Source organism: Nomascus leucogenys, chromosome 3 (assembly GCF_006542625.1).
Source record: "Nomascus leucogenys isolate Asia chromosome 3, Asia_NLE_v1, whole genome shotgun sequence".
NCBI classification, from domain to species: Eukaryota; Metazoa; Chordata; class Mammalia; order Primates; family Hylobatidae; genus Nomascus; species Nomascus leucogenys.
Genome location: NC_044383.1, coordinates 82,926,724 through 82,950,920, shown reverse-complemented (window position 1 = coordinate 82,950,920; position 24,197 = coordinate 82,926,724). Strand labels below are relative to the sequence as shown.

Sequence of the window (24,197 nt, the reverse complement as noted above, 5' to 3'; positions counted from 1 at the left end):
TAGTATTCTCTGATGGTAGATTGTATTTCTGTGGGATCGGTGGTGATAACCTCTTTTTCATTTTTTATTGCATCTATTTGATTCTTCTCTCTTTTCTTCATTAGTCTTGCTAGCGGTCTATCGATTTTGTTGATCTTTTCAAAAAACCAGCTCCTGGATTCATTAATTTTTTGAAGGGTTTTTTGTGTCTCTATTTCCTTCAGTTCTGCTCTGATTTTAGTTATTTCTAGCCTTCTGCTAGCTTTTGAATGTGTTTGCTCTTGTTTTTCTAGTTCTTTTAATTGTGATGTTAGGGTGTCAGTTTTGGATCTCTCCTGCTTTCTCTTGTGGGCATTTAGTGCTATAAATTTCCCTCTACACACTGCTTTGAATGTGTCCCAAAGATTCTGGTATGTTGTGCCTTTGTTCTCGTTGGTTTCAAAGAACATCTTTATTTCTGCCTTCATTTCATTATGTACCCAGTAGTCATTCAGGAGCGGGTTGTTCAGTTTCCATGTAGTTGAGTGGTTTTGAGTGAGTTTCTTAATCCTGAGTTCTAGTTTGATGGCACTGTGGTCTGAGAGACAGTTTGTTATAATCTCTGTTCTTTTACATTTGCTGAGGAGAGCTTTACTTCCAACTATGTGGTCAATTTTGGAATAGGTGTGGTGTGGTGTTGAAAACAATGTATATTCTGTTGATTTGGGGTGGAGAGTTCTGTAGATGTCTATTAGGTCCACTTTGTGCAGAGCTGAGTTCAATTCCTGGATATCCTTGTTAACTTTCTGTCTCGTTGATCTGTCTAATGTTGACAGTGGGGTGTTAAAATCTCCCATTATTATTGTGTGGGAGTTTAAGTCCCTTTGTAGGTCACTCAGGACTTGCTTTATGAATCTGGGTGCTCCTGTGTTTGGTGCATATATATTTAGGATAGTTAGCTCTTCTTGTTGAATTGATCCCTTTACCATTATGTAATGGCCTTCTTTGTCTCTTTTGATCTTTGTTGGTTTAAAGTCTATTTTATCAGAGACTAGGATTGCAACCCCTGCCTTTTTTTGTTTTCCATTTGCTTGATAGATCTTCCTCCATCCCTTTATTTTGAGTCTATGTGTGTCTCTGCACGTGAGATGGGTTTCCTGAATACAGCACCCTGATGGGTCTTGACTCCTTATCCAGTTTGCCAGTGTGTGTCTTTTAATTGGAGCATTTAACCCATTTACATTTAAAGTTAATATTGTTATGTGTGAATTTGATCCTGTCATTATGATGTTAGTTGGTTATTGTGCTCGTTAGTTGATGCAGTTTCTTCCTAGCCTCGATGGGCTTTAGCATTTGGCATGTTTTTGCAGTGGCTGGTACTCGTTCTTCCTTTCCATGTTTAGTGCTTCCTTCAGGAGCTCTTTTAGGGCAGGCCTGGTGGTGTCAAAATCACTCAGCATTTGCTTGTCTGTAAAGTATTTTATTTCTCCTTCACTTATGAAGCTTAGTTTGGCTTGATATGAAATTCTGGGTTGAAAATTCTTTTCTTTAAGAATGTTGAATATGGGCCCCCACTGTCTTCTGGCTTGTAGAGTTTCTGCCAAGAGATCCGCTGTTAGTCTGATGGGCTTCCCTTTGTGGGTAACCTGACCTTTCTCTCTGGCCGCCCTTAACATTTTTTCCTTCATTTCAACTTTGGTGAATCTGACAATTATGTCTTGGAGTTGCTCTTCTCCAGGAGTATCTTTGTGGCATTCTCTGTATTTCCTGAATCTGAATGTTGGCCTGCCTTGCTAGATTGGGGAAGTTCTCCCAGATAATATCTTGCAGAGTGTTTTCAAACTTGGTTCCATTCTCCCCGTCATTTTCAGGTACACCAATCAGACGTAGACTTAGTCTTTTCACATAGTCCCAAATTTCTTGGAGGCTTTGTTCGTTTCTTTTTATTCTTTTTTCTCTAAACTTCCCTCCTCGCTTCATTTCATTCATTTCATCTTTCATCACTGATACCCTTTCTTCCAGTTGATTGCATCGACTCCCGAGGCTTCTGTAATGTTCGTGTAGTTCTCGAAACTTGGCTTTCAGTTCCATCAGCTCCTTTAAGCCCTTCTCTCCATTGGTTATTCTAGTTATCCATTCATCTAATTTTTTTTCAAAGTTTTTAACTTCTTTGCTATTGTTTTGAATTTCCTCCCGTAGCTCGTAGTAGTTTGATCGTCTGAAGCCTTCTTCTCTCAACTCATCAAAGTCATTCTCCATCCAGCTTTGTTCCGTTGCTGGTGAGGACCTGCGATCCTTTGGAGGAGGAGAGGTGCTCTGCTTTTTAGAGTTTCCAGTTTTTCTGCTCTGTTTTTTCCCCATGTTTGTGGTTTTATCTACTTTTGGTCTTTCTTTGATGATGGTGATGTACAGATGGGTTTTTGGTGTGGATGTCCTTTCTGTTTCATTAGTTTTCCTTCTACCAGACAGGACCCTCAGCTGCAGGTCTGTTGGAGTTTGCTAGAGGTCCACTCCAGACCCTGTTTGGCTGAGTGTCAGCAGCGGTGGCTGCAGAACAGTGGATTTTCGTGAGACCACAAATTCAGCTGTCTGATAGTTCCTCTGGAAGTTTTGTCTCAGAGGAGTACCTGGCCGAGTGAGGTGTTAGTCTGTCTCTACTGGGGGGTGCCTCTCAGTTAGGCTGCTCGGGGATCAGGGACCCACTTTAGGAGGCAGTCTGTCAGTTCTCAGATCTCCAGCTGCGTGCTGGGAGAACCACTACTCTCTTCAAAGCTGTCAGACAGGGACATTTAAGTCTGCAGAGGTTCCTGTGAATTTTTGTTTGTCTGTGCCCTGCCCCCAGAGGTGGAGCCTACAGAGGCAGGCAGGCCTCCTTGAGCTGTGGTGGGCTCCACCCAGTTCGAGATTCCTGGCTGCTTGGTTTACCTAAGCAAGCCCGGGCAATGGCGGGCACCCGTCCCCCAGCCTCGCTGCCACCTTGCACTTTGATCTCAGACTGCTGTGCTAGAAATCAGCAAGATTCCGTGGGCATAGGACCCTCTGAGCCAGGTGCGGGACACAATCTCCTGGTGTGCCGTTTTCCAAGCCTGTTGGAAAATCGCAGTATTAGGGTAGGACTGACCCGATTTTCCAGGTGCCGTCTGTTACCCCTTTCTTTGACTAGGAAAGGGAACTCCCTGACCCCTTGTGCTTCCCGAGTGAGGCAATGCCTCGCCTGCTTCGGCTCGCACACAGGGCGCTGCACCAACTGTCCTGCACCCACTGTTTGGCACTCCCTGGTGAGATGAACCCGGTACCTCATATGGAAATACAGAAATCACCCGTCTTCTGTGCCACTCACGCTGGGAGCTGTAGACTGGAGCTCTTCCTATTCGGCCATCTTGGCCCCACCCCCTCCATTAGGTAATTTTTTTAACCCTTGCCCTGCCCACATACCCCCTACAACTTCCCTCCTTTTGGAGTTCTTCTATTATTTTCCATGTGTGCCCATTGTTTAGCTCCCATTTATAAGTGAGAACATATGGTATTTTGTTTTGTTTCTGAGTTAGCTCAGTTAGAGTAATGGCCTCAAGCTCCATCCACGTTGCCGCAAAGGACATGATTTCATTGTTTTTAATGGCTACATTGTATTACATGGTATATACCACATTTTCTTAACCCAGTCAATCATTGGTGGACACTTAGGCTGGTTCTATGACTTTGCTATTGTGAATAGTGCCTCAGTGAACATAAGAGTATATGTGTCTTTTCAATATAATAATTTCATTTCCTTTGGGTAGAAACCCAGCAATGGGATTGCTGGGTCAAATAGTAGTTCTAATTTTAGTTCTTTGAGAAATCTCCATACTGTTTTCTGTAGAGGTTGAACTAATTTACATTCTCACCAACTGTATAACCATTCCCTTTTCCCCATATCAACACTAACATCTTTTTTTAACTTTTCAGTAATAGCCATTCTGACTGGTGTATGATATATTGTGGTTTTAGTTTGCATTTCTCTGATTAGTGATGTTGAGCATTTATTCATGTGTTTGTTGGCTGCTTGTATTTCTTCTTTTGAGAAGTATCTGTTCATGTCCTTTGCTCAGTTTTGAATGGGGATTTTTCTTGTTGAGTTCTTCATAGACTCTAGATATTAGTCCTTTGTCAGAAGCATAATTTGCAAATATTTTCTCCCATTCTGAAGGCTATTTACTCTCTTGTAATTATTTATTTTGCTGTGCAGAAACTTTTTAGTTTAATTAAGTCCTATGTGTCAATTTTTGGTTTTGGTACATTTGCTTTTGGGATTTTTATCATAAATTCTTTGCCTAGGCCAATGTCTAGAAGATTTTTTCCTAGGTTTTCTTCTAGGATTTTTATAGTTTCACGTCTTACATTCTAAATATTTACTCCACCTTGAGTTGATTTTTGTATATGATGAGATGGGATACAGTTTTGTTCTTCCCAGCACCATTTATTGAATAGGGTGTCCTTTCCCCATTGTTTATTTTTGTTGACCCTGTCCAAGATCAGTTGGTTGTAGGTATGTGGCTTTATTTCTGGGTTGTGTATTCTGTTCCAACGATCTATGTGTCCATTTTTCTAGCAGTACCATGTTGTTTTGGTTACTATAGCCTTGTAGTATGATTTGAAGTCAGACAATATGATGCCTCCATATTTGTTCTTTTTGCTTAGGATGCTTTGGCTATTCAGGCTCTCTTTTGGTTCCATATCAACTTTAGGAGTGTATTTTTCTAATTCTGTGAAAAATGATGTTCGTTTTTGATAAAGATTGCACTGAATCTGTAGATTGCTTTGGGGAGTATGGTCATTTTAACAATATTGATTCTTCTAATCCATGAGCCTGGGATGTCTTTATATTTGTTTGTGTCATCTACGATTTCTTTCATCAGTGTTAGTGTTTTGCAGTTACCCTTGTAGAGATCTTCCATTTCTTTGGTAAAATGTATTCTTAGGTTTTTTTTTTTTTTGTAGCTATTAAAAATAAGACTGAGTTCTTGATTTGGTTCTCAGCTTGAAAGACACTAATGTATAGAAATGCTACTAATTTTTGTATAATGATTTTGTATCCTGATATTTTACTGAAGTCATTTATCAAGACCAGGAGTCTTTGGAGGAGTCTTTATGGCTTTCTAGGTATATAATCATGTCATCAGAGAACAGAGAAAAATCTGATTTCCTCTTTTCCAATATGGATGCTTTTATTTCTTTCTCTTGCCTGACTGCTCTGGCTAGGATTTCTAGTACTATGTTGAATAGTAGTGGTGAGAGCAGACATCCTTTGCCTTGTTCCAGTTCTTAATGGCTCTATCAATTTTTCTCCACTCAGTATGATGCTGGTTGTGGGTTTGTCATTAAGTAGCTCTTATTATTTTGAGGTATGTTCCTTTGATGCCTAGTTTGTTGAAGGTTTTTTATCATGAAGTGGTAAAATTTCTTATGTGATCATTTTCTAACTTCATTTAAAACTGATTATTTTCTACAAGTCAATCAGAAAATAATAAAGAGTTTTCCCCTTTGTTAAACCTGGATGATACAAATAGCTGGAAATCAAAACAAGTATTTCAAAACAAATTTTTAAGGAAACAATAATTTATCTTTGTTGAACAAGGAATACTGGGCAGTTTTTCCTCCTTTATAAAAATATAAATTTATTAGAAATTAAATAATCCTTATAATTTAAATAAGATCTTTCGAAAGTCTTTATAATCATGTGAATCACAATTCAAATAACTGTTTAAGCTAAAATTTATCTTTTAGAAAAGGCATAGATTAAAAAAATCACAGAATTCTATAATTTATTTTTGCTCTCACAAAAATAAGTCTATAGTAAGGAATATCTGTATGTAGCTACTGTAATGAAAGTAATTGTTAAAGGTGCAAATGTCATGCCTACCCATTTACTTAGGAAAGAATGGGTTGTAGACAAAAAAAAGCTAACAATATTTCCATTAGAAATTGTAAAGGTATAAAAGTGATTATTTCTAGCTTAATTAAGTTATTGATTCTAAAAGCAAAAACTTTAGAAATAAAAATAAAATGGCTCAAAAATCAATTTTCAGTATAAATAAAAATCTAAGGAGTTGACATGCTAGCTTTAGAGTAGACAGTACTATTATTTTCTGGGATCTGCTGTCCATTCCTAATGTTCACATTAAATGATCTATGATTTCCCTGTTCACTTCCTTTATGCATTTTACAAGTTATTAAATTATATTTTCTTCCAGTAATCTTTCATACCGAGTTGATCCTATATTTTAGCTGAGAACCCAATTTCATTCTCCATTTCAGAGGTTACAACACAAATTTTTTTTCAAAAGCACTGAAATTATATTTTTAAAGGTAGAATGGTTTTGCTACTTTTATAGCTCCTTTCAATAATAATCTTTTCACAAAAGGAATATCACATGCCTCATTTAACCATTATTTAAGATTACAGATATTAGAGAAGTGTTTTTTTGTAATGCCTCTTCACCCACATGCCTAGTACACCTGGGCAATAGGAAAATTCATTTACCAGTGAAAAATTAAAATTCACAATGGATAGTCTTAATCCTATTTGAAATAAGGATAAAGCTAGTAGTTCCTATAAAGATACTTTTCCTTTAACATTGTTTTACATACATGAAGAACAGTGGTTATTTCTACCTATCTCAAGAATACTTTAAAGACAAATCTTAAACAACTGTGCTATTACAAATAGGAAGTAGAACATTATTAGCTGCAGGCACATCACTTGATATCTACATCTTCCAGCTATAGCCCATATGTAATGAATTCTGTGAAAGAGGGAGAATATAAATCTCAATCTATTAACATTTAAAGTTTTTTTTTTTTAATTTTGATTTTGCTGGGGATAAGGAAGAGGGCAGTATCATGGTTTCATTAAGTTTACCGTTTTTAAACAGAAAAATTAAAAATATCATAATTTTAATAAGAAAAAAAAAGATGTCTCTTGTAGACTTTCTTGGCCAAGCGCTAACGAGTCTAGGAAAAGAAAGATGCATATAATTATTATTATTATTTTTTTAGAGTCCAGGACCTGATGGATTCACAGCTGAATTCTACCAGAGGTACAAGGAAGAACTGGTACCATTCCTTCTGAAACTATTCCAATCAACAGAAAAAGAGGGAATCCTCCCTAACACATTTTATGAGGCCAGCATCGTCCTGATACCAAAGCCTGGCAGAGACATAACCAAAAAAGAGAATTTCAGACCAATATTCTTGATGAACATTGATGCAAAAATCCTCAATAAAATACTGGCAAACCGAATCCAGCAGCACATCAAAAAGCTTATACACCATGATCAAGTGGGCTTCATCCCTGAGATGCAAGGCTGGTTCAATAAATGCAAATCAATAAATGTAATCCAGTATATAAACAGAACCAAAGACAAAAACCACATGATTATCTCAATAGATGCAGAAAAGGCCTTTGACAAAATTCAACAACATTTCATGCTAAAAACTCTCAATAAATTAGGTATTGATGGGACGTATCTCGAAATAATAAGAGCTATCTATGACAAACCCACAGCCAATATCATACTGAATGGGCAAAAACTGGAAGCATTCCCTTTGAAAACTGGCACAAGACAGGGATGCCCTCTCTCACCACTGCTATTCAACACAGTGCTGGAAGTTCTGGCCAGGGCAATCAGACAGGAGAAGGAAATAATGGGTATTCGATTAGGAAAAGAGGAAGTCAAATTGTCCCTGTTTGCAGATGACATGATTGTATATCTAGAAAACCCCATTGTCTCCGCTCAAAATCTCCTTAAGCTGATTAGCAACTTCAGCAAAGTCTCAGGATACAAAATCAATGTACAAAAATCACAAGCATTCTTGTACACCAATCACAGACAAACAGAGAGCCAAATCATGAGTGAACTCCCATTCACAATTGTTTCAAAGAGAATAAAATACCTAGGAATCCAACTTACAAGGGATGTGAAGGACCTCTTCAAGGAGAACTACAAACCACTGCTGAAAAATGGAAGAACATTCCATGCTCATGGGTTGGAAGAATCAATATCGTGAAAATGGCCATACTGCCCAAGGTAATTTATAAATTCAATGCCATCCCCATCAAGCTACCAATGACTTTCTTCACAGAATTGGAAAAAACGACTGTAAAGTTCATATGGAACCAAAAAAGAGCCCGCATCGCCAAGTCAATCCTAAGCCAAAAGAACAAAGCTGGAGGCATCATGCTACCTGACTTCAAACTCTACTACAAGGCTACAGTAACCAAAACAGTATGATACTGGTACCACAACAGAGACATAGATCAATGGAACAGAACAGAGCCCTCAGAAATAATGCTGCATATCTACAACTATCTGATCTTTGACAAACCTGACAAAAACAAGCAATGGGGAAAGGATTCCCTATTTAATAAATGGTGCTGGGAAAACTGGCTAGCCATATGTATAAAGCTGAAACTGGATCCCTTCCTTACACCTTACACAAAAATTAATTCAAGATGGATTAAAGACTTACATGTTAGACCTAAAACCATAAAAACCCTAGAAGAAAACCTAGGCAATACCATTCAGGACATAGGCGTGGGCAAGAACTTCATGTCTCAAACACCAAAAGCAATGGCAACAAAAGCCAAAATTGACAAATGAGATCTAATTAAACTAAACAGCTTCTGCACAGCAAAAGAAACTACCATCAGAGTGAACAGGCAACCTACAGAATGGGAGAAAATTTTTGCAACCTGCTCATCTGACAAAGGGCTAATATCCAGAATCTACAATGATCTCAAACAAATTTACAAGAAAAAAACAAACAACCCCATCAAAAAGTGGGCAAAGGACATGAACAGACACTTCTCAAAAGAAGACATTTATGCAGTCAAAAAACACATGAAAAAATGCTCATCATCACTGGCCATCAGAGAAATGCAGATTAAAACCACAATGAGATACCATCTCACACCAGTTAGAATGGCGATCATGAAAAAGTCAGGAAACAACAGGTGCTGGAGAGGATGTGGAGAAATAGGAACACTTTTATACTGTTGGTGGGACTGTAAACTAGTTCAACCATTGTGGAAGTCAGTGTGGCGATTCCTCAGGGATCTAGAACTAGAAATACCATTTGACCCAGCCATCCCATTACTGGGTATATACCCAAAGGACTATAAATCATGCTGCTATAAAGACACATGCACACGTATGTTTATTGTGGCACTATTCACAATAGCAAAGGCTTGGAACCAACCCAAATGTCCAACAACGATAGACTGGATTAAGAAAATGTGGCACATATACACCATGGAATACTATGCAGCCATAAAAAATGATGAGTTCATGTCCTTTGTAGGGACATGGATGAAACTGGAAACCATCATTCTCAGTAAACTATCGCAAGGACAAAAAACCAAACACCATGTTCTCACTCATAGGTGGGAATTGAACAATAACTCATGGACACAGGAAGGGGAACATCACACTCCGGGGACTGTTGTGGGGTGGGGAGAGGGGGGGAGGGACAGCATTAGGAGATATACCTAATGCTAAATGACGAGTTAATGGGTGCAGCAAACCAACATGGCACATGGATACATATGTAGCAAACCTGCACATTGTGTACATGTATCCTAAAACCTGAAGTATAATAATAAAATAAAAAAAAAAAAGATGCATATAATTAATTCTCTCTCTTAGATATAAGCAGCCAACCAGTTAGGTGTTACTATGAAAGTAAAATGTACATAAAATTAATATTTCCTATTTAAATTTGCAAAAGTCTACTTTTCAAAAATACCCTAATAACTTGTTTTCCATGGCAGTGGAAGACCATAAAAATGATCATGGTAAGGTGAAACCATGCAAAGCTTTCTTAATAATCAATAGGAAAAATTACAATTGTTTTGTGGCCTTTAAAAATTTTTGGTAAACATTAAAAGCTTTTACTGTTGGGTTATAAATATATAGGAAAATGAAAAATAAAACTAATGTTTATAATTTAATATGCTGTATTTTTAACATATTAGAACATGGAGAATGAAAGTGTTTTATTTCTGTATAAAATACTTATGAGGAATAGTCTGAACAGTGCTGCTTGCTTTCTTCTTATCAATCAACTTGCAGTATGGAGCAAATACCTTTCCTATGCCTTATAAATTGTCATACCACTTTCTAACTCTGAATCAGCTTCCAATGTTTTATCCATCGCCTTTTCAATGTCTTGGAATATCTCCAAGAACTGTGAAGTTTTTGCCCACTTTACATCCTCTAAGATGTTTTCATCCTTTTTGTCATAACCACTTTCCTCATTTTGTTGAACAATGGCAGTGTCAACATTCCCATAGTCAGCCATTCCCTCTATAACTCCATTTATGCTTGATTCCAACTTTATTTTCAGTGTTACCACTTTTCATTTATTTGCTAAGCTTTTATCTTTGTTGGCCAACTCTCTTTTTGATTATCCATTTCTGTTAAATATCACAGCGTTTATCACTGGGAGACCATTAGGCAATACAGCTACATGCTTTGTTGTTTGTGCATAAGGAATAACCAATGTGCAGTGACCAATCATTGACAAACTATACAATAAGTGGTGTAATTGTCACAGATCATGATATGCATCTGTTATTTATGTACTGATTTGTGAACTGAAGAGCTACTTTATACAATACTCTGTTAATATACCAAAGTATCTTTGTATCTAATATTTAAGATAAACAGTGTTGTTACTGGACTGATTTAACTAAAGTGTGGTAACTGAAATTTGTGTCACTGAAACACTGCAAAACAAGGACTTCCTGTATTAGCATATATATCTAATTATATACATCTTAATATGTTAAAAATATCAGACATACACCAAGGAAAAGAAAAGCTACCTACCAGTGTGGGATAATTGAGATTCATCATCACTATCATCATCTTTTCTTCCTTTCTTCTTGATTTTTTTAATTTTGTACTCTCTGGCATTGCCCCCACCTCCTCCTCTCACGCTTCCACTGCCCTCTGGTGGGAAAATGACATTAGTTAGCATTACCTAACTAAATCATCATTTTTATAAAATAATGGCACTATATTGTTGTATTGAACTTTACAGCAGAAAAAATAAAGGCAAAATAAAGAAACTTTTAGATTCTTTTTAAATTTGGAGTTCCCTTATTAAAAGTTTAGTAAATCCAATACATAAAAAGTTAATAATAAAATATGAAATCTTTTGAGCAATCTACTTAGATAGCCTGACTGCTCTAAATGCGTTCTTTCTCCTTCTCTAACATCACCTCTTTTCTGTAATTCTCAATATTTTCTTAACAAAAATCCATTCCTTCACCTCCTCTTCTACCTTCCCCAAAAGAAATGTGTCGTCCTTTGCTCATCTGTGTTACCACAGCCTCATCAATAACCTTCTATTACAAGACCTCACAAATTTAATTATTCTTATTTTGCCTTCTTGGTTGAAAGATTATTACCTGTTTTTAGAGGAGACATCCTGACTCATCTGCTACTCAAACAGATTATAAACTTCTGAAGAGCAAGGATCATGTGTCATTAATGTATATATTCTTTACAGAAATGCTTGAAACATAACACGTGCTTCATAAATGTTGACCATGAATATTAATTGGTTAAGTATAAAAGTATCATTACCTACTGACTATAGACTTAAAAAGACAAATTATGAAACCAATGCAAACACTGTAAATAAAAATAAAAGATACTACTTCAGCATTTCCCTGCTCTTTGATATTGACATGTAAAATATCTACTTTACAAAATGGAATACTGATAATGGGTTTAAACCATTGAACATATTATGACTATATTATATTACTTCAAAATAAGTAAAAGATTAGTCTTTTTAATAAAATAAGGTGATTACTAAAGATCTTTTTCTAAATTCTAAATAGATTTGCCTTAGATTTAATCATATCCTAGAATTAAACTTCTATTAATTTATTTTTCCCTTGTTTTTATAATAAATTCTATTTTCAAAAGCGTTAAGTCTAAAGTGAACATGCTTTTTATATTTGACAATAAGTTTCCTATGGGGAACATTCATGATTGACATGATTCCACACACTGTAATTAATTATAATACAATAGCATTATTACTGAAAATAAAACATCAAATGACCCTTAACTTTTAATAAGAAATAAAATATTAAATAGACTAGTTATACTGACATAAGTCATCAATTGAGTAAGGCAAATTTATAACTATATTTTCAAATATATGATAAAATATCCATAGCTATGAATATTACTGTGATCTAAGTAATTTATTAATTTTCCTGGAAGAATAGAGAAATTTCATGCCATTGAAAGGTTTTACAGAAAAAGATTTTGGAAGAGGAAATAAACTATCTCAAAGAATTAGGAGTGTATTTATTAATGAAAAATGTTGAATACTGAATTTCTTCAGTTCCAATAAAGCACTAATAACACTGTTCCTACTATAAAAACTATGGAAATACATGTTACTTTTCCATTGCAAATTACAAGCATACCAGTGATACCTAGAATAATTTCTAGTGACTTTAGATTAGAAAAAGAAATGTAAAAATATTTCATTGAGAATAAGTATGTTTATAGGACACCTAAAATATATCAAGTGGTGCTTTGGGTATGTATCAAGAGTACAACAATAAATGAGATCAACACGGTTCCCAAACAATAAGACACATCATGGTGATAACGTGATGCAAATAAACTGACAAAATGAGGTGGCAGAGAGTGACTGTGGCTACTATTCCGAAGGGTTAGGAGGCCTCTCTAAGGAAGTGGCATTTAAGGTCGAGCTCTGAATGAAAAGAATAAACCAGTTACTTAAAGTTTGGGAGAGGGCATTCCAGGTAAAAGGAACAGTTGGTGTAAAAGCTTAGAGGTGAGTATGACCCTGGCAAGTTTAAGAATCAAAACAAAACAAAACAAAACAAAAAAGGGCTACCGGGCTGGAACATAGACAGAGGATGGGGAAAAACAAGAGATGAGCATGATGATAAAATTAAGTTTTCACAAAAGAAAACAGAAAACATAATCACCAATATTTCCATTTTAATATATGAAATTTAACACAGCAAAATATTTGGTTGATATTAGCTGTTTAAAGGTAAATCAATAAAATAAAAGGCCTTTCAAAGGGCATAATAAATGTGATTAATGCAAAGTTCACTGCAACAAATACAAAACTTATCTTTGAATATTCCTTGTTAACAATTTATTACCTGTTGCTTTCCTTCTTCGCTCATCTTTTTTATCCTTTTTACATGTACTAATGCTTTCTAAAGTGGAGATTTGTTTCAGATCTTCTTCGGTGATTAAATGCACAGGATTATTTTTCATTTCCTAAAATAAAACATGCTTTTTTGGGGGGTAGGAAAAACACACAGCATTTCCAAAAGCATAAAAGTTGTTTATATACTCACTAATTATTCTTGTTTGGTTTTGTTGCTTAGAACTATAGAGCTTTGTTTGAGAGCTGTCACTCTAAGGCAAATGTTTCTCCTTGCCCAAAATAGGTCTCTTCCCTTGCTGCTCTTGACTTTTTTTGTACCCATTATTAACTAATGAGAAATCCTATCTTGTCACTTAACAACTGATTACACAGCTGCAATCAGATGCAATCCTCTCCAGCTGTTACTGGCTGGTTTTACCACAGCTTAACTGATGCCCCGTGCTCCTTCGCTTTTTGAGACTCCCAATTCCAGTGCCACCTGGATACTTGAGATTATTAAAGATAATGAACCCTCCAGCCCCTACCCCACCCAAATTACCATATGTGAGTTGCACACTAAGTCATATAATCTTTTTTCCCCCCTCTGGACTCATTCTTAATAATCTCTGCTTTCAAAAAGTTTATGATAACAATGATGAAGTATTTCCAAGTTCGGATACTGGTTCTTTCTGATGGCATAAGGTCCTATAATCTCTAGTGACAAAAGTATGTATTTATGATAAAAATAATATTATTTCCTTTTTGTTTTTCTAAAGAAAAATGCTTAAAATGTTGACAGTTCACGTGACAGAATCACCTTTTTCTGAATTTATTCTTGTGGTTAGAGGGAGAAGCCCAAGGGAAGAAGAAAAGTGATGACTATGTTAAATTTTTACTTGAGTAAAAAACCCCAAATAAAAGTAAGAGTCATTTACTAACTGCTAGTTAACATGGAAGAGACATTTTACATATATCCCTCATTTATATTTACTCTTTCCATAGTAGGCATCATGATCCTTTCTTTAAAGATAAGGAAATTAGAGGTCTATTTGTCCAAAGTCATGCAGAGAATACACGTTTAAAATTCAGGTTTGCTGACATCAAACATGTATACTTTTTAATCTTCTCTGCTGCTTATCAGGCTAAATGCAGAAGTTTATCTCATTTTTAGACTATTAAAGAGTTTAGAAGGAGAACAGCTAAATATAAACTATTTACATGTTTAATAAGCCCTCATGAGTTTATTAACAGTTTAAAATAAATGGGCCTATTTTACCTATTTGAGAGCAGGCTTCATAAGGGATGATGCTGCCAACTAGAAACATGAACTAAAGAGTCATTAACACAGACCCGGCAGAACCTCTATTTCAAAATACTTTGATAGCAGTTGCTCTGAAGAACTAATACATGGCAACAAAATTTCTTTCTTCAGTAATTTACCCTGTCTGTGTACCACAAATAGGAAAAATTATTGAGGCTCTGCTAGATTGAGTAAATATACTGTGTATTGATTGACAAATACACTGTATATTTGTACATATCTACAGATACTGTTTTTTGTGCATTTTGATGTTTTAAAGTTGGACCAACCTCAGGAAACTTAACTGAAAAGTGTGTAATTTCCTTTATGTTATTTTAATTTATAAAGTCAGTTCCCCAAATTTTAAGTCAGATGTTTTGATGGGAATAAGAGAAAAAACAAATCTGGGAGAGAAAATAAAAAGGAATGATACATTAAAGGAAAATAATAAATGATACCAAGTGTTCACTTTTGCTTATCCCATTTTTCAAAAGACATTAGATGATTGTAAATTGAAAATATTATTAAGATTAGCAGCTAAAAGGAAATCTGGAATACCTTTTCAGCTTTCTGGTGCATCAGCTCACGGAACAGTTCTGTACAGTCATTCATAAACTTTTCACTGACTACAACAGTGTCGCTAAAGACAACAGCTGAGGGCTGTTTGCTGAATGCCCTCATCACCTGCTGAAGCAATATGGCAGCATCTTCAACTGATAAAGAAGTGGGTAGCAGAGGCTAGAATTACAAACAAAATAAAAATAAAGTATAAATGCAATATAATACAGTGAAACCATTTGCTATATACATATATGCTCTCTCTAGGTGATCTCATTAAGTCCAGTGGCTTTTGGAACCATATTTATGCCGATAACCTCCAAATTATATTTCTGGTTTCATCACCACTCTGAGCTCTGGATTCATATATTCTATTGCCTACCTTCCCCACTTGTATGCCTAACAGACATCTCCAATTGTTCAAAACAACACTGAAACCTACAAGGCACACATAGTTCATTTTTCTCACAAAGTCATAAACAGTCCACCAGGATGTCCTGATAACCTTCAAAATGTATTTTATCATAACTCTTTCTCCTATCTGAAATTATCTTACTGTTTTCCTTAACTATCTTTCCCTAATGAAAGTTTCCCTCCTAAAGACAGCAAGCTTGTCTGGCTACCATATCCCCAACAAGTATTAATAGAACGGTGCCTGGCACACAGAAGGTAGTTTTGTTAGATGAAAAAAAAAACACTTAAATCTGGAATCTTTGGGACTTTCATATCCAAAACAGAGAATTCCTGCTTTATAAAGAGGGTCTGGGCCTGACTAGAAAATAATGGATTGGCCTCATTTATTTATCTTTACCAACACTTATCTTTTTGGCATACTGAAGGGCAGGTCAACATTGAACACTGAAGTAAACACTATCAGTGCCAAGGCAGCTTGTGTTAATACATTAGCAGAGATTAATGGATAAGGAATAAACAAATGCTACACGATGCCTGATGCCAGTACAGCTGTAAATGCTTGGAAAAGATGTGAGAAGTCTCATCAATTCTTTATCAGGATTAACAGGAGTGTTATACTGTTTACTTGTTTGTTTTGTGATTTATAGAATTCTGGATGTTGACTGTCCACATGTAGAAGGTCACTCAAAAGACTTTAATCATAAAGATTATTTTTGTTATAACAATGACTAGAATTTGCCTCCAAAGCCAAGACCACCTTTATGTATCCTAATTTCTAAATGGCCAAATATTAGTAAAATATCAGTTGTCATTGGTTTAAAGAAAAGTGAAGAAAAGATAAAACATACTGCAATATCAACCCATGTTCCAGAGCTGATGGCTTCTTCTACTGATGCTTCCACTTGATCCACAAGTCCTTGACCAACACAAGCTGCTTTCAAAAACAAGAGTTGTGTAGTCTTATATCTTTTCTTTATGTAGCTTACAGCATCTGGGATTCCAAGTCTGGACAAAGCATCAAATTCTACAAATACATCACAAAGTTGGATTAGAACTGTCAATTACATGTAAGACAAAAGTGAAAAATAAAGACTTAAAGTTATAGCCAATAAAGTTATTAGAGATATCTACCTTCTTAACTCCTCTAACTCCACCCCAAATAATCATGCTTAAGAAAACTAGTTATAACAAAGTTCGAATCCATGATTATAACTGAAAAAAATGGAAAAGTACATCTCAGGAAGTCAAGAACACATAAGGAAAAGCCAGTATTCTACCATAAGTTTAAATTATTTATATAGTAAGGACTTACAGGTTTATTACTGAGGAATTAATCTGTTATGCAGTTTGACTTGAATTATAAAATTGATCAAACTAAGTAAGCTATATATATATATGCTAATTGTTTTAATAACTAAATTCAGTCCAATTTTTCCAGATGACAGTAGAACTTCAGACAAAGAATTTAGAATAACTTCAATGTTTCCAAAGTATTAGGTAACTAATAAAAATACGCATCGTAAATCTGATAGTCAACAAAATATTTCTAAGATGATATACCTGAAAAACTAGGCAACTTCACAAAATGTAAGATACAATAATTACTTTTATGAATTAAAAAATACTTTTAAGTTTATAGTGCCATCTTAATAAATGTTAACTGGAAGACTGGCAGCAATTAGTACCAGCTTTTAGCCTGTTTACATTATAATTGTTCAGTAACTATAGAACCAAACTCAGTTCCAAGACCCACAGAAACTCACAGTGTGATTACTTTTACACTCAAAGGGAACCATTATAATCTTCTGATCACAGAGGACAATGTATGTAGACTCTAAGGTTCCTATTTTTAAATTTTTATTTATTATTATTTTTAATATAACCCACAGATCAAAGGAGGACTCTAGGGTTAGTATAATATTTTCAAAGAATGAGTTTAGTGTTAAAAAGAAATTTTAGTTTTAAAGAAATAATAAAGTTACCTAGATAGCCATTCTGCCTGAAAAAGGAATCCACCCAAGTACTCTGTGTCCTGGAGTAGATGTCAGGGACAAACACAGCTTTATCCTGTCTCCCACCAACCACAGTACCTCGTAAGCGTCCGCTATTAACAAGTTCCTCAAGCACAGCTTAAAACAAACCCACATGAATACAAATAAATCAGAGCAGGTATAAATCTTAAAAAGTAAAATACTTTATTATTTCATAATTTACTTATTCTTAACCTTAAAAAACTAATCTGAAGTTTAATAGCATAAATAAAGGTAGTATATTTTAGACAAAATTTTCCTGCCATTTATGAGAATATTCAAAACATAAATTCAGGGAAATTTTGCATTTTGGCAACTAGCTAAAGGTGTTGAACTTGTAACTCAAACTAGTTAATATTAACACTGAAATTTTTAGTTTGAGTAATTTTGACGAAAACATAGCATGCCATTACCTATCTCATGATTTACTAAAAACAGATGGTAAAACACTTCAAGAACAGGTAATATCCAACTATTAGTATTAACAAGTTCCGTTTTTTAATATTTAAGAAAATCAAGACACCCAGACTATAATAGAATCAGTAGTGTGAAATAAAACTATGAGCATTTTAAAGAGTTATTACATTTCCACTGCTTACATTGAAGTAAGACATTTCAGCCCTACCTATAAGAGAAGTATAATGCCTTGGTTAAGAGGATCAATTCTGGAGTCAGACTAAGTCTAAACCTCAACTCTGCCACCTACTAGCTATGAAACACTAGAAAAGTCATTTTCCTTATTTCTCTATTTCCGTATTTGTGAAATGGGGATAATAACAATATCATCTCATAGAATTGTTGTATTCAAGTAAATTGCTTGGAACGGTAGCTGGCATATAATAAAGACTCAATAATAAATATTAACTAAATATCACTACCGTCACCACCACCATGAAGTGGAAGGTGCTGCCATTAATACCAAATTTATATTTTTATTTAAATCATAACATTTAACTACACATTTTGTTTTAGAAATTAAAATCCTCTAAAAAGGAAAAAGCAGATGGAAGGGAGCTGTTTCTAAGTGAATCAGCAAGCACATTCAAAAGATGATTGGCAAAAAGAAAGGCTAATGAAAATTAGTCTGTAACAAAAATAAAAATTAGTTTGTGCATGAATTTTAAAATTGCAATGCTGAGTAAATTACAATACACCAAAAAAGTCCAGATTTCTCAACAGACCCTCAATTTAGTATGACTGTACAATGTAAATCCATTCTAAATTCTGACCAAAGTTGTGAAGTTACCAATTATTATTTGAAGAACTTTACATTATAATGAAATTACACCAACCCCTAATTATATAGATTCCAAAAAAGTCAGTTTAATTTTAAATCAGTCAAACAAAAATTTTAAAGTTCATATTCTGAAAATACAGTCAAAATTAATTTTTGGTTCAATACTTGATATTTCTTTTCCATTTTTCATTTTAGTTCTTACAAATATTTGCACAGATAATCTGAGTTAAAAGACAAAATCATTGCTTTTAAAAATTATTTCAGCAAAGCATTAAAAAACCCTCAAAACCTGCCAAGAGCTTCACAAACAACATAGACAATGAACAAAGGTTATTTTCAAGATAATATGCTGTTTGAATAGGAATATACTTTTATTGCTATCAACTCTTGGTAAAAATTGTTAGTGAAACACAATTTACTTTCATATTAGATAATGTAGCAAAATCATAAGAAACTAAATCTCCATAGGTACATGTTTATAATAGTGTGTGTGACATATATTTTCATTATAAATGCTTACTTTTTTTTCATTATACTCCTCTAGGGCTAACCAATATTAAATATTTGGTGAGTATAACAGATAGGTACATATATAAAACTTGATACAAAGAAACTTTTTTAAACCAGGAAATATTTTAGTTACACTAACAATAAAGAGGAAAAAACATTAAAGTTAGTAAGTTTTACATTAATAGTCTATTCAGCAGCTAATTAGGTAAATATAATTTAAACCAAACTCACAGTAAAGAAGCTGCTCCTGAAATCCGTATTTTGAAATCAAAGAATTCACAGCTGTAGGCCTTTATGGAAAGTTAAAAAAAAAAAAAAACTTCTTACTCATTATAGTGTTATAGATTAAGGAACTTAAAAAAAGGGATAATTAGAATTTAAGAAAAATACTGTTTAAAAGAAAAAATAAAGTCAAAAATTACACCAAATTTTAAATCCTTAATTGGAATTTTGCTACTGAAATATCAGGGAAATCAATTTGTACTTGCAATCAAGGATAAGTTTACATTCCCATTCCACTAAATTCTCAGATTTCCATGATATGTAACTATTTGCCTTGGTCTTTAGGTTTTTCTTCAATGTTTTTTCTGTCTGGGAGGCTCTTTCCTTATGTGGGAATATTCAAGTGGATGTCATATGATTCCACTTTCGAAGAAAAATGAGATCATATGTGCACTGAAAATGTTTGAATGATATGAGGCTAGATTAGGGTGACTGAGAGGGATCCATTTAAAATTTTTTTTTTTTTTTTTGCTTTTGAGTATTTTCTATTTTCTGCAATGACTATGCATTTCTTTTGTTAACCAGTTTTATTGCAATAAGGTATAATTTAAATTACATGAAATCTACCCCACCATAAGTGTACAATTCAATGATCTTAATACATTTACAGAGTTGTGCAACCATTGCTACAATCCAGTTTATAATGTTTTCATCACCCAGAAAGTTATTTAATAGCTATCTGCAGTTAATCCTGCTGCCACACCTAAATCTAGACAACTATTTGTTTTCTGCCTCTATAAATTTGCCTTTCTAGCCATTAACATAAATGGAATTAATATGCGGTCTCCCTTCTGTGTTTTTGAGATTCATCCATGATGAAGCATGCCATCAGTAGTTCATTATTTCTTATTGATGAACAGCATTCCCTTGTATGAATATACCACATTTTGTTTATATACTTATTAGTTGACAGACAGGTGAACTATTTCTAGTTTGTGGCTATTGTGGATAATGCTCCTATGAACATTTATGTTTTTGACTTTGTATGGATGAATGTTTTCATTTCTTTGGGGTGGACTCCTATGACTGTATCTCATTTATAGTAACTATAGATTTTTTTAAAAGTAAAGGATACAAGAAAATAATCTAGACTTTCAATTCTGATTACAATTTGTTTTTCTATTCCTTTTAAGCCAGTATGCCTGTTCTCTCTAGTTAAGGTTAGTCTGTTTTCATTTTTAATGCATATAACAAAACGACTTAAGTAATTCTAACATTTCAATCCTCCATTGTTGATTATTTAGGATATCATAAATATTTTCTATTTCAAACTTGTGAAAGCAGAAACAGTTATATGAAAATGAATTGACTATTTAAAACTTCTGTGTTTTTGAGTAAATTATTATTTTTACCAAATTCTTAGGATCAATTTGCTTTTTATTATATTGTTTTACTCAAAATTTTCAGCTAAATTATATGGAAACATAGCAGGGGCTTTAGTCAGTTTAGTGTTGCTATAACAGAAGACTTGAGGCTGGGTAATTTACAAAGAAAAAAGGTTTATTTGGCTCATGATTCTGGTGGCTGGAAAGTTCAAGATTGAGCAGCTACATTTTTTGAGGGTTTCAAGCTGCTTCAATTTATGGCGGTAAGTGGAAAAGGCGCAGACATGTATAAATAAATCACATAGTGAAAGAGGAAGCAAAGGGGAGAAACCAATGAAGCCATACTCCTTTCAACAATATACTCTCTTGAGAACTAATCCATTCCCATGAGAACAATAATTCACTCACCCTGGTGGGAGGGCATTAATCTATTCATGAGAGATCCACTCCTGTGACCCAAACACTTACTAGGCCCTACCTCCCAATACTGCCACATTGGTGATCAAACTGCAACATAAGTTTTGGTGGGTACAAACCACATCCAAACCATAGCAAACCTCCAAACCAACAAGGTGTAGGTCCTCTGTGAATTTTGCTCTCCTTTGTTTACCTTATAATTGTTACAACCTCTCATGTTTTTTGTCTTTTGTTCCCTTCTGCGCAAACACATCCTTACAAAAATGTAGACGGCTCCCTGAAGGACTTCATCTTAAAATGTCTAGGTACCTAACTTATTGTGGGTGTTCAATAAACAATGAATTGAGTTGTGCAAAATTTCTAGCTTTTTTTGTATGATGAAACTTTAGCTGAATTTTTATGTCAATTTGGAATACAACGTATTTAGTATACCTACATATATCATTCTTCTCACTAACTGCTTCCTGCTCTTCTCTCTGGCTATCCATAATAACAAGAAATATCCGTAAAAACAAAAATATAAACTTTTTAAAAGTCAGAGATACAGGTGTCTCCTCTGAAGTTAGACTAGAGAAGTGGGATGGTTCCTTATTTTTAAGACACAAATACGAAGATATGGTGCCTTAAATGGTACTATCTGGAAGCCACACAACCTAGCAACATCTTTTGAAGCTCAAAACTTATTTTCCTCTCATTATTTGATGGTACCTCCGTATAGCGAAACTCAGGGCTAGTATGAATGAGAAAAAACATAGCTGATTTTGATGAAAATTACCATCATCACAATAATTAATCAAAGAAAAAAGGTAAATATTTATAAATAGGAACAAAGATAATTTTAGTTTTTGACAAAGTAATCAATGAACAGGGTACAAAAAAGTTACAAAACTGAAGAATCCCTCTCCATTCCTATCACCCAGCTACCCAGTTTCTTTCCCCCAGAAACAACCATCCATTTCTTGTGTTAGGAGGGTGATCTGGCGCAGGGTGTCAGAGCCTACATGGAATAAAGAGAACACCCATGTGAGAAAGGGAGCTGCAGCAGCAATGGGAAACCAGTCACAAAAGGGGAATTAATCAAGTAACTAAATACATTAAGGATAATAGGAGTTAGATTTTTCTAAGTCAGTGAAGAAAGCTACCAACATGGAAAAGAAGGAAACTAGAATGAAATGAAACTTACAGTATTGGACTAGAAATGAAAGTATCAGCACAAACTCACAGTTTTCAATACACATAAAGATATAGAAATACAGATGTATAGGGGGTATATGTACATGTGTATGTGTATCTCCTAGTTCAACAGTCCCCAACCTTTTTGGCACCAGGGACTGGTTTCGTGGAAGACAAATTTTGCACGGACCCAGGCTGTGGGGGATGGTTTCAGGATGAAACTGTTCCACCTCAGATCATCAGGCATTAGGTTCTCATAAGGAGCATGCAACCAACATCCCTTGCATGCGCAGTTCACAATAGGGTTCATGCTCCTATGAGAATCTAATGCCGCCACTGATCTGACAGGAGGAGCGGCTCAGGCGGTAACGCTGGCTTGCCCACCCTCACCTGCTGCACAACCTGGTTCCTAACAGGCCACAGACTGGTACCAGTTGGCAGCCTAGGGACTGGGGGCCATTGTGCTAGCTTGTCTACTCTGAGAGGGCCTGGGAGCAGTGAGAACCGAATAGTGATAAGTAATGTAGTATCCAGATCTTGGTTTCTAAATCCCATACTCTGCTAAAAGAAAGCAGGGATCTCTGGAGAAATGGCTGATTTGAGGCTTGGGACAGGGAAAGCATGAATTGAGCCTGGAACATCTTAAGCCAGAAAGAAAAGAAAGTTTCAAGAATGATGGGGGCACGCAAAAGGCAACCTGCAGGTGCTACCACTAGCTAAATCAGGGCCAGTATGAACATGTAAATAATGATAGCAGATTATAATCCAATAAATAAATTAGGGAATCATGAGTCCATAGTGATTTAAATGAATGAATAAACTGCAAGTCTGATGAAGAACAGGATAACTTCCATGGTCCCAAATTGCCCTCCCCACAAATACTTATTAGTTACAAAGGAAAACAAGTAGCTTTTACAAGTCTAGCTGGTATCTCTATTAGGAAAAATCTAAATTGTATGCCACCTGATAAGATTCAATAACAAGGATACTGTGTTACTTCTGAGATATTCCTATCAAAAGACATATAACCTGAATATGAAAAATTATGTATAACATGCATAACACAAATAGGTATAACATGAAAAAACAGCAGACAAGCAACAATGAACACTCTATAAAATAATTGGCCTGTGATCTTCAAAAGTGTCAAGGTCATGAATGTCAAGGAAAAATCAAGATCGAAAGTGACTAAGGACTAAGGACTCTTATCAACTTTAATGCAATCTGTGATCCTGAATTGGATCCTTTTTCTATAAGGGACATTATTACAATAACTAGTAAAACATAAAGGGGATCCAAGGACTGGATGGTAGTAATCAATCAATGTTAATTTTCTGTTTTTGATGACTGTATTATAGTTATATAGGATGATGCCCCTTTCTATAGGAAATACAGATTAAAGTATCTGTGGTGATAGAACATCATGTCAGCAACTTCCTCTCAAATTGGTCAGAAAAAAAAAGTTCTCTTGCACTGAGGGAGGGAGGGAGGGAGGAAATCATTTCATTAGAATACAAGCTCTCCTTCTAACCACCTCCCTTTTGTACATGCATTAGGTGCTCAACAAATGCTTGTTGATTTGTTGAATGACAAAAAGAGAAATCACTGTGGTTGCCATGTGAAATCACCTAAGATGACAGCACAGAACTGGGAAGAAAAGATGGCGCAAAACTTTAAAGGATAGTGAAAGAAAGAGCTAGAAAAGGTACCTTAGAAGATGCACCCAAAAGAGAGAAGAAGAAATCTAAAGTGTTATGTTTAACAAAAGAGAATATTTCAAGAAGGAAGTTGTAACT

At 34.9% G+C, this 24,197-nt stretch overlaps 1 protein-coding gene across 1 annotated transcript in view; it reads right to left on the bottom strand.

The window, feature by feature from the left end:
• The window catches only part of UFL1 (UFM1 specific ligase 1), a 42,517-nt gene that overhangs the window by 10,284 nt on the left and 8,036 nt on the right, over positions 1-24,197 (bottom strand). Inside the window, exons 7-12 of the mRNA XM_003258350.3 lie at positions 19,436-19,494; positions 17,410-17,556; positions 16,276-16,451; positions 15,014-15,193; positions 13,166-13,286; positions 10,827-10,949 (exon numbers count right to left, since the gene is read on the bottom strand). Of these exons, the coding sequence (XP_003258398.1) occupies positions 10,827-10,949; positions 13,166-13,286; positions 15,014-15,193; positions 16,276-16,451; positions 17,410-17,556; positions 19,436-19,494 (806 nt within the window). The remainder of the gene's footprint in view (positions 1-10,826; positions 10,950-13,165; positions 13,287-15,013; positions 15,194-16,275; positions 16,452-17,409; positions 17,557-19,435; positions 19,495-24,197) is intronic.